This window comes from Meleagris gallopavo, chromosome 26 (genome assembly GCF_000146605.3).
Source record: "Meleagris gallopavo isolate NT-WF06-2002-E0010 breed Aviagen turkey brand Nicholas breeding stock chromosome 26, Turkey_5.1, whole genome shotgun sequence".
Taxonomy (NCBI): Eukaryota; Metazoa; Chordata; class Aves; order Galliformes; family Phasianidae; genus Meleagris; species Meleagris gallopavo.
In genome coordinates, this window is record NC_015036.2 from 1571351 (window position 1) to 1582366 (window position 11016).

An 11016-nucleotide genomic window follows, 5' to 3' on the forward strand; every position below is an offset into this window, starting at 1 on the left:
ATGAGATGATTCCTCACTGGATCACTCCTGATACAAGTGGAAGTCAGTGTTCTTTACCTCCCTTCAAGCAGATTAAGGTCGTGCTCTGAGGAGGAAGGAATGGATGTAAGCACTGCTTTGTGTAGTGTGAGAGTTACAGCATTTGTTTCTGCTAGAAAAGAGGCCAAGATCCAACCTAGCAAACTCTGCTTAATAAGGTGCTTCATGTTTCACATCTTGTTTCTAATAAGTTAATATCTAAGAAAGTTTCATCTGCTCATCAAGAAATGTTTCGTTAAACGGCTCAGTTGCTAAGTGCTCGTGTTGTGTAGCTTCTGGCAATTTAGTTAGGAAAATCTTTCTGATACACCAATGGATTGGTAATATTTCTGGCTGAGGTGTGCATGTCCATGGAATGCATCTTGTCAGCACATCATGGCATCCAGATGTCTTTGCAGATTACTTCAGAATAAGTGGAGCAGACGGAGCCAGGCAAAGGGTGATGGCTGCAGTCTAGTTTCCCATGAGATGCTGGGGGGGGGTTGGAAAGCAGTTCTGGGTGAGAAGAAGCACATTCTGAACAACGTGTGCCCAAAGGGGCTGAATGACATTGGGACAGGCTCAGTACCACTCTGGGGCTTGAAGTCAGCATTGCTGGAGAACATTAAGAATCTTCTAGTCACGTAGAGTCAGTTGTAGATGAATTCAGAAAAAAACCAGGTTGGAGGGGTTCACTTCTATTGAAGCCACTAACTTAGCATTAGTTTGACTTTGCCTTTTGTGGCTGAGTAACCATCAGCCTAAGCTCAAAGTTCTTTCTGTGCTTGTCCAGTGCTGAGCATGCATCTCTATTTCACAGCAGTAGTGAAGAGGAAAAGCCAAAGAGGTGTCTGAACAACTTACATTGTGGTTCCTATCTGTAGCAAATAGTGTGGCAGTAAGCACTAGTGATGTTGTTATTGCTATTATTACTATCATTGCCTGATTGCTGTTGCTGTAGAGGAAGGACAAATTGCGAGAGCACATGCAGAGGATGCACAACCCAGAGAGGGAGGCCAAGAAAGCTGATCGAATCAGCCGCTCCAAAACTTTCAAGCCTCGGATCGCTTCCACTGACTACGAGAGCTTCATGTTCAAGTGCCGGCTGTGCATGATGGGCTTCCGCCGCAGGGGGATGTTGGTGAGCATCCACGTGATCCAGCTCCACTTCTCACATCTTAATAGTTAAGGAATAAAGGTAGAATTCCCATCGCTAGAACACAGCGATGCTGTGAAACCAGCATAATCTTACTGTTGATTTGAAGCTAGGCATCTTTAAACCTGTACATCTTCTCTATTCGGCAGGTGTGTGATTTTATGTATTTCATTGCCTGTCTGCTTGTCCCCAGCATCTCAGTGCTGTGCAGCGTTGGTTGAGCCTTAGTGATTGTTCAGCTTTTATGATGCTTTCATGTTTCTTTCTTGCTCCTCGGGAGGGGCCTCTGCTGGCCAAGCACTGTGACTGCCCCTGTGGAAGGATGCTAGCAAATAAGGCTTCTTCTTTCATGTTTTGAGGTTGTGATCTCTCCTAGCAGAGATCCTTTATATCAACTTGTTCTCAGCTACCCAAGACTTCTGACAAGTTATTTTAACCCTTTCCATTGTATTTTGATGAGGGAAACTATGAATGAGTACAGCAAGGCCATGTGTTTACCTTGCCAACTGACTGAATGCACAGTAGCCCTTGCAGTAGTAAATGCTTCTGGTGCTGCTGGCTAATACCACAGTTTTGGTTTGGCACTTAACACGTCTAGGACAAAAAGCAATTGCTTAGCTTCCAGTTGTAATGCGCTCTCTTGTTCTTCTGTTTCTTTCTCCTTAGGTGAATCATTTATCAAAGAGACACCCAGACATGAAAATAGAAGAGGTGCCAGAGCTCACGTTGCCCATCATCAAACCCAACAGAGATTATTTCTGTCAGTACTGTGATAAGGTAGGTAAGGAAAAGAGCCCTCAGAACATAGCTCAGTCCTGGGCTTGTGTACAAGCAATTTGTCTCTGCACAAAAACATCTGGCAGGGCTTGCAGTGTTTCTGAGGGGCTTGCCAGCAAGCACTGACCAAAAGAAATGGAGATGAAATGAGTTTAGGCCAGGGAGTCTGAATGCTAGCTGAAAATTGCAGTTGTTATTTTTTGCTGTGTTTGGAGTTGGTAAGATTTAAAAGATTCAGCATGCAGCGACCCACCCAGAGTCCTCTATCACTCTTTGTAATACAGGACTAAGTATCCTACTTAGCTCTAATTTCAGAATTTCTTCTGGTTTTTCTATTGCTTCTAAAAGTTGGTCCCAATCTCCCTTTTATTTTAAGCTGCTTGGTCACATGTCAGTAATTCCCAGTGTTCAGTAGAGCCTGAAGCTTCTTCTGCACTTGAGTTCCTGTCCTTGCTCTCTGGCCTTTTGCTTCTTATGTATGTGGGCCATTATTTACCAGAAAATGCATTTTTGACTGACTGTTCTTACCCTTGGTACGTGCTTTAGCAATGTCTCTTTCCCTTTGTTTAAAGGGGGAAAAATGATAGTGTTTAAATAATACTATACCATATTTGTTTATGCCTCAGAAGTTAGGATTAAAAAATGACCGTGGTTAGTTAAGGCTATTAAAGCTGTTTGATGCTTCATGCAAGAATGGAGACATCAACCTTCACGATAAATTAACACTGGACCATGTAAAAGTTTGGTGATTGTTGGCTTTCTTGATGTTCTTAAAGTACAAGTCAAAGAAGGTTTTCCTCTTCATTTCTCATCCTGATTTGATGCTTTGTTTTACACTGAGCGTGTTCTCAAATAGCTTCTGTATTCTAGACAATAGTTACTCTTGCAGACTGATTAAACACTAGAGTGTGCATCTCTCTCTATTCATTATGTTGTCCTTGTTAACAGTTATAGCTAAATACTTTGTCTAAAACAACATACAGACGTTCCAGGTGAAGAGAAGTGATAGCAGTTTTCTGTGCTTCCGTTTGAAATTAAAATGCTGTGACTCTACTCATTACCCTTCAGGTGTACAAGAGTGCCAGCAAACGCAAAGCACATATCCTGAAGAACCATCCTGGTGCTGAGCTACCTCCAAGCATCCGGAAACTGCGCCCTGCAGGCCCAGGAGAGCCAGATCCCATGCTGAGCACCCACACCCAGCTGACAGGCACTATAGCCACCCCTCCAGTCTGCTGTCCTCATTGTTCCAAACAGTACAGCAGTAAGGTATGTGGGCATTTCATAGCCTCAAAGGACAGCTTCTTTTCATAGTGATGCTCTTTCACTGTGGCTTTTGCATGTAGAGCTCTTTTATTCTGAGCCAGAGTGCTAGTTTCATGCTGCATGCTGACAGGATAGGTGCAGCCTGCTAGTTGTATGGCAAAATGAGGGGATGAGCTTGAAAGAAGAAATGAATGTGTTATCAGAGTGTGGTTACAAACAGAAGTTTGGAAACTGGTAGCTTGTTTACTTGCAAGGGAAGAGGGATAGGGAAACAAAATTCAAAGAAAAGGTGGCCTTTGGTGGAGAAGGTCCCCCAAATGTTTAGCTGCACTGAGGTAGAAAGCTTATGGATTCTGATGTTTGAGACAATGTTTTGTATCAGGTGGCTCTAATCAGAAGAAACTTTGTGATCTTATTTCCCTGCTTGCTGACCAGAAAATCCCATGGTACTAATCCTAATGCTGTCATACTGAGAGAAACCTATAAGCTGCAGTCCACATGTATTAGATTTCAGCTGACCTTAAGCCTCAGTTGCTGGCTATTTTTCTAATGCTCTTTTGCATCTCTCTGTAGACAAAGATGGTACAACACATTCGCAAGAAGCACCCGGAGTTTGCTCAGCTCCCTAACACTATACATGCCCCACTGGCGACAGCTGTCATCAGTTCCACTCCTGCAGTCCTCACCACTGACAGCACTACTGGAGAGACTGTTGTGGTAAGGATTCAAGACATTAAATCAGATCACTGGAGGGAAACAAACAGGATAGAAGCCCTCTGGTAGCAATCTTAGTGTTCTTAGTATTTCTGGCAGACATCACTTTAAAGCATGTGTTAGGACATTACTAGAGGTCATTTCTGTTCTTGAATCCGTGCTGTATTTTTGTTTGACCAGGAATTGTGTATTTCTTCCTGGAGCTGTAAGGATTTACCTCTTCCTCTATTCCATTTCCTTCAGACATGTGCTATTGACTCTACATAATACTTGCAAAGATGCCTGATTTATTCAGGAATCCATGTCTCATGGATTTTTCACACTCTGTTCACCTGAGTTGCTGAGGATTGTAAGGATATGTTTAACAACAACAGACAGAGGACTCCATTCAGAGGAATCAAGATTTTTCTGAAATCCTTTAGACAGTGCAGTACTGAGTGGTTATCAGCCTCTGGTGGTTGATCTCTCCAGTGTTAAAGCATTAGCTGCTACAGAAGTGAAAGCTGAGGCTAGAAAATCAGTCTTCTGTCCTTTGGTGATGCTGAGGTGCTGCTAAGCTTTTAAAAACCTTCCATCAGTAACATTTTATAACTTTTATTTGAAACTGGATAAGCGACTGTTTTGCCTGGAAATAGGGAGGTTCACTCATTACACTTTCTAATGCATTTCAGAAATGCACTTGTCAAGAAAAGTTCTCATTCTGGCAGATGAGGAGGAAAGATGGAGTATATTTAAGAAAACAGTGCTCTATTTACTAGCAGAAATCCTGCACTTAGGAAAAAGTAGACAAAGTTCCCAGACAAAAAAAGTATTAAGTCAGAAGATCATAATCTTTCTTGTTTTAAATTATTGTATGTGAAGTTTGCTCTGAGTGATTCTGACTCACATTTAGACAGTGGATGATCCTTGGTGACAGCTTGTGACCCCATCAGCCTAGCTGAGTATGCATTCAGCTCTTGTAAAGAAATGGCTAGGCTCAGTGGTGTAGGTGTTAGGTTCAGTGCAGTGAAAGAACTACAGCCCTACAAAGGTATTCAGTCCTGTAGGCAATATGGATGATATTTTGTCTCTCTCTCTCTCTCTACCTGTCCAGACAACAGACTTACTGACACAAGCAATGACAGAGCTGTCCCAGACCCTCACAACAGACTATCGGACTCCCCAGGGCGATTACCAGCGAATCCAGTACATCCCTGTGTCTCAGTCCACAACTGGCTTGCAGCAGCCTCAGCACATTCAACTGCAGGTTGTTCAAGTGGCCCAGGTGTGTAATCTGCTGGGAGACTTTGTATGCTTTTTGACCTCTCATAGAAAGCCCGTGCTTCCTTGGGGCTGCAGTACTGGGAGATTTGTTAGGGAACAGTTAAAAATAAAGCGAGAAAAGTTCTTGGCTGCTTCTGCAGAGAACTTGAAATATATATTTGTGCTTTTGGTTTTCTTTCTAGGCTACCTCACCTCACCAGTCTCAGCACTCCACAGTGGACGTTGGACAGCTTCATGACCCCCAGACATATACCCAGCATGCCATCCAGGTGCAGCACATCCAGGTCGCAGAGCCATCACCCACAGCTCAGTCATCATCACAGGTATTTCACTCTTCTCTGCACAGAAGACATATTATCCTGAATCACAGTAATCATTTTGTACATCAGTTAAAGGACCACACATGGAAGAATTGCCACATAAACATCTTTGAGATCATCATAATCTTTAGGGCTTAGTTGTGTTTTCAGAATATACAGAAGGTAGAAATAGATGGGCAGAAATGGGTGAGTTCACAGCTATTCCTGATTAAATAGAGGCAACCACTTGAAAGATATAAATGAAAATTTGCGTTCTTCAAATATTTGGAGGTCAGTTCTTCATGCTCTGGAATAATTATTAGCCTCTTGTCTAAGACCTCTGCCAGACTTCTTACCTTGGAATCAGAATATCTTGAGTTGAAAGGAACCTACAAGGATCGATGAGTCCAACCCATGGACTACCTAAAACTTCAACTATGTGTGACAGCGTTGTCCAAATGTTTCTTTAAAATGGAGTAGGCTTGGTGCTGTGATTTCTTCCATCGGGAGCCTGTTCCAGACTGCAATCTCAGTGAACAACCTTTCCTTAATACCCAGTCAGCCTCTCTGAGCTGTGCCATTTCCTCAGGCCCTGTGTAAACTTTGGGAAGCCATGTCTGTCTTTACTAGTCTCTACATATTAATCATGGAGAGACGTAAGCTGGGGGAGGTGGAGGAAAGCTTTGTACTTCTTGTGCTCAATATGCTATTTTTCTCCCTTAATTTTCCTCCCTTAATAAATTTTCCTCCCTTAACAAAGGAGGCTATGTTGATAATGTGTAGGGGTGTGCAATCCTTAGCCTGCTTGCTTTGTTTTTTTCTAGGTTGGGGGTCAGCCTCTGAGTCCCTCCTCACAACAATCGCAGCAGGAACTCAGCCCCTCGCAGATGCAGACAGCTGCATCTACACAAAACCAAGCCCTCCAGCAGCAGCAAGGATCTTCAGTCCAGCACACATATCTTCCCAGCACGTGGAACTCATTTCGGAGTTATTGTAAGTGTCAGCAGTAGCTAGAAGAGTTTGGCTAGCATGTGAGGCTACTGTTTTCTAGTTTTACTGGCCAACAAATGGAATGTTTTCAGAACCTGTCCATCTTAAGTATTACCTTAAATGAAAGTGACTGTATTAGCTTTTATTACTGTAATTACCAGGTCTGTAATTACCTGGTACATGGTCTGGTCAGGCAAACTGGGCTCCTTTAATCTAAGGATTGTTCAAACTTGAATGGATTCTTGGAATAAAATCAAGAAGGTGGAGATGATGTGAAATGATTTTTTTTTTTTTTACATCCTTGCTGCTAGGATGGTAATTTTATAATTTCTTGGAGGATAACTGATGTCAGTTGTATTCATGGAACACCAAATCCTCAATAGCTACTCTTGTTATTGATGCAAGACGTAATCATCTTTCAGGGTAGTCTTTGAGTTTGCAGACCTTAATTCTCTGGCTTCAATCTTTTAGCATCCGAGATTCAGATGATGACCATCCCTCAAGGCCAATATGTCATCACAGAGACTGCTGTAGGTACACCTGTCACCACTGTCAACACAGGGCAAGTGAAAGCAGTTACTCAGGTAAGGAAAAAAAAATGGCTTTTTAAAATCTAGAGTAATGTCAAGCTTAAAGCCTATCGAGGTTAACTGAATGCTTATCTAATAAGCAGTCCCACATAAGGAGTTGCAGCAGTTGTACTGCACTGACATTGGGCACTATAAGTAGAACTTCAGCTCAACATATACGAAATGCAAGAAACTTTCAGAATAGTTATAAATTGCTATCTTAATTTCTGTATAACTGTATAAATAGTTTAACTGTTTGTTAATGGACCAAAGTAGTCCAACATACCTCAAAACAAGAGTCTGCTTTGTTACACTGGTCTGATAGCTACATTTAAAAACAGGACATCTTCAACTTCAGGATTCCTTATTTGTGCCAAAATGTCGTTCAGCATAGCAGCAGGAAGGTTAGAGATGATTAGAACAGAAACTGTAGAAGATGAAACGATTTACTTTTTATGATGTTCTTGCAGACTCACTATGTGATATCTGAAGGTCAACCTGATCTGGATGTCAAACAGAATTCCTCACTCTCCAGTGAGGTACAGGTTGGTGTTTCCCAGCCACCAACCCACACTGATACGCTGGAATCTCAAACAAGTAATCAGCAGCAAACAACCCAGTACATAATCACTACAACTACCAATGGAAACGGGGGCAGTGAAGTGCACATCACTAAACCAAGAACTTTCTCAGCAGAACACGAATGAAGAAGCATTGGGGTGCCACCTGTATTTTTCACCTCCTCTAAAAGCCCAAGTATATGGGTATCCTGGAGCTCATGTGTTTTAAAGTATATGCTCACTTCAGCTAAAATCCTGGAGCTCTTGTTAGTGCTTTAAGAGGGTTTAAGTCCTCAGTGACCATGAAGAATTACCCTCAAAATCCTTCTGGGATGCCATTTTATGCAGCTTTTAACAAAAAGGACAAGAGGAGAAATGAAACCTCTGCTTGCCCTGGACTTTTTTGGCATGTCTGCTGACCCTAATTTTTTCCTTCTGAGAAGTGTCTCTGGTAGCCATCTACTATTTCAATTGTAAGGGAGTAGCTTGCCCACCTGAAGGCTAATTGGCAGGTTATGTTGTATGTATATTTGTAATAGGAGCTGTTAAACAAGAGGACATCATGTAAATTGCTGGAATATGGCAGAACTGCTTTCTCTGTCTTTGTTTCAGCAGCCAAGGTGAAAGGGAATATAAGCTTGAGAGCAGACTTCTTGGAGAAAAAGAGCGGCAGTGAAGCGGTGACTCTTTGCCTATGTGTGGGGATGGATATTGTAATGAAGCTGTGACGACGTGCAGAAGCAGTCCATTAAATTATTATTTTTCCAACCTTCAAACTGTTTACATGCTGTCTCACCTATCCTACTTTACCAAGCAGTTCCAGAAAAAGGAGAAGTGCAGCCTTACGTTCGGAATAAAACAATAGCAGCACGTAACAGTAGTACGGAGCCACTGTTATTGTTTTTCCCTCCAGAGTTTGCAGGGGAAAACACCTTTTTGCCCATAAACAAAAAAGGTTTACCTTAGCCTGCATAGCAGCTTCTGCTGTGATCTCTAACAATAGATCTGCCAGGAGAAATGGCTATAGAAGCACACCTTCTGAAAATGCAGGGTAGTCATCTCTGTTGCCACCTCAAAGTTGGATGTATCTTTCTCTTGAAGACTGGATGAAGAGTTGGTTATGCTGGTTTTCCAAATACCTTGTTAACAACACACTAATTCCTCTGGACAGTTTCTTAAAATGACCAGCCTTGGACTCAGGAAACACAAGAAAAATACCAGTGGACCACTATTTACAGGACACAGAAAGCCATCTGCAAGAGTTGCCTGCTTTGCTAGACCTGGTCTATGTACAGAACTCATGTTATGTCTAGGGACAAGGAGAGAGGGAAAGGTGTTTGTTTCTTTTTTCTTTTAAGGCAGTGTATTTTTTTCTTACATAATTCTCCTTCACAGGTCGTTGGTTGGTTATTTAATGCTTTTTGGTATTTGCAAGAGTACGATTACAACACCATATACTGTTGATGGGCTGTACTGTATATGTCTAAATGTTCATTCATTCTGCTTGAAACCTCATCCCAGAATGTCAGTGCATAACAGGATAAGTTTATTTATGAAATTGAAAGCAGAGAAATTTTGTCATAATGGCCCTTGAGAAAGGCCATTATGAAGAACTAAAAGAGGATCTCAGTTTTTTAATTTTCTCTTACGCTGCATTGAGTGCAAATCTGGAACTGTGGTATAATTGTTTCTGCAGATTGAGATGGAGTTGAATCATGTGAGTAGTGTTACACATGTATACAGGTTGTGGTGCCAGGCCTTACAGAGGCAAAGCTCTTAGATATGAGAGAACTGAACACTCAGACTTGGAAAGCAGATGTCTTGTTACTTGCTGGCAAAGCCTTGTAGCATGTATTCCCTTGGTAAATATAAATAACACATCTATTAATATGGTGTGGAAATAGTGACTGTGCATGATGAGAAATCCTGATTAAAATACTGGCCAGTCCAGAACTGTTTCAAGGTAGCTTTGAAGTGATTTGCTAAAGTATAGATGAATTTGTGCCTGGGATTTCACTTCTCTTCCTGCAGCCGCAGTAGTGGGGCATTAACTAATAATTGGGGCATTGATGAGATTGGTAAGTAGTTGAAGACCTGAGCTCCCATTTAGTCAAGTGCAGTGATGAGTCTTGGTTCGGTGGATTTGGGAGCTCATCTACTTTAGCAGTGCAGCCATGCAGCTGTGATTCCCCTTGATTCATTTGAAATCATGTTGCTGAGCACTTTTTAAATAACAGGCCATTGCAATGTTTGTATGGGAGAATAGAAAGGAGCTCTTCATATTGGCTTTGCCTCAGTGTCCTTTTTTAGGAAAGGGTCTGCTGTATGAACAACACAAGTCAAACATGGGATATGGGCAGTAGGAAAGTAGAAGACTTGGAAATTAAATAATTGCAAATGGATACTGCTCTACAGGAGCATTTTTAAAGTCTTAAAGCCAGAAATCTTTGGTATCAAACTTTGTCTTTAATGATTTTGCAAATGTGAAATTAAAAAAAAAAAAAACAACTTTGCTTTATTCAACTTTGGGAAAGGTCACAGAATGAGGATGCTTGCTCTTGTACCAGTTTTTTAAAGCTGAAAAGTGCAAAGTGTTCCAGAAAACAGTTGTAAAATGGCATCTTTGAACTCATACCTGCTTTATTGAAATTTCCGCTCTGTCCCACAGCAATAGCAGTGTACTCAAGCCATCATCAGCTTGACACCAGCATTAAGTGATTCATCGTGTCCTCAGTCAAACTGATGCTTTGTGGAGGGAGAAGCATGTCTGGAAATCAAGTAGTGTGAATTTTCATTCCAAAGTAATTAAGTACAGTGACTTCCCAGAGCGTGGGGGGAAAGCTGAACAGCTCTGCAGAGCAGTTGTGCTGCAGGGCTTGCCATTAAAAGGAAAGAAGACAAAGACAACAGTTTGCATGGATTTTTTCCAACTTCTGCAGTGCAGAAGACATAGCATTTATAGTTGTTTTTTAACCAGAGCCACCCCAGAGATCTGTCTTCTAAAACAATGTCCTCCTGGAGCTTAACTCTGCAGCACTGCTACCTGCTCAAAGATGGGAATTGCTGTGGGCTCTGCTTGGGCTCATGCTTTTCTGTGTAGTGTTCCGGGTCGGATTCTGTTGTGGTTTTGTTTTTGTTCTCCACTACCCCCCAAAAATACACCCTGAAATGACCTGACTGCTTGGGCACTGGGCACGGAGCTCAGCTCTTTCCCACAGTGTTCTGCCTGCCATTATTTAAATGTGTATGTTCATTGTACAGTCGGTGACCGTTAGAGTGTTAATAGTCTTGTGCTACCTGGCAGATGTAAAAACAAAATTAATAAATCTTTTTTTTTTTTAAAGGCTGTGGTCTCTGTGGGAGTGTTCCCCTGCCCTGGGGGGAAGATGTGGGGGGAAACCGTG

General features: G+C 41.9%; 1 protein-coding gene across 7 annotated transcripts in view; it reads left to right on the forward strand.

Moving 5' to 3' along the window:
- Positions 1–10771, forward strand: part of PRDM10 (PR/SET domain 10) — a 38688-nt gene extending 27917 nt beyond the window's left edge. For all 7 annotated transcript variants that reach the window (XM_031556861.1, XM_010723602.3, XM_010723600.3 and 4 more), the window contains 9 exons: positions 980–1159; positions 1841–1951; positions 3020–3220; positions 3791–3934; positions 5025–5195; positions 5377–5517; positions 6318–6486; positions 6955–7067; positions 7523–10771. In XM_031556861.1, coding sequence (XP_031412721.1) covers positions 980–1159; positions 1841–1951; positions 3020–3220; positions 3791–3934; positions 5025–5195; positions 5377–5517; positions 6318–6486; positions 6955–7067; positions 7523–7759 — 1467 coding nt within the window. In that variant the 3' untranslated portion in view covers positions 7760–10771. The remainder of the gene's footprint in view (positions 1–979; positions 1160–1840; positions 1952–3019; positions 3221–3790; positions 3935–5024; positions 5196–5376; positions 5518–6317; positions 6487–6954; positions 7068–7522) is intronic.
- Positions 10772–11016: the final 245 nt, after the last annotated feature.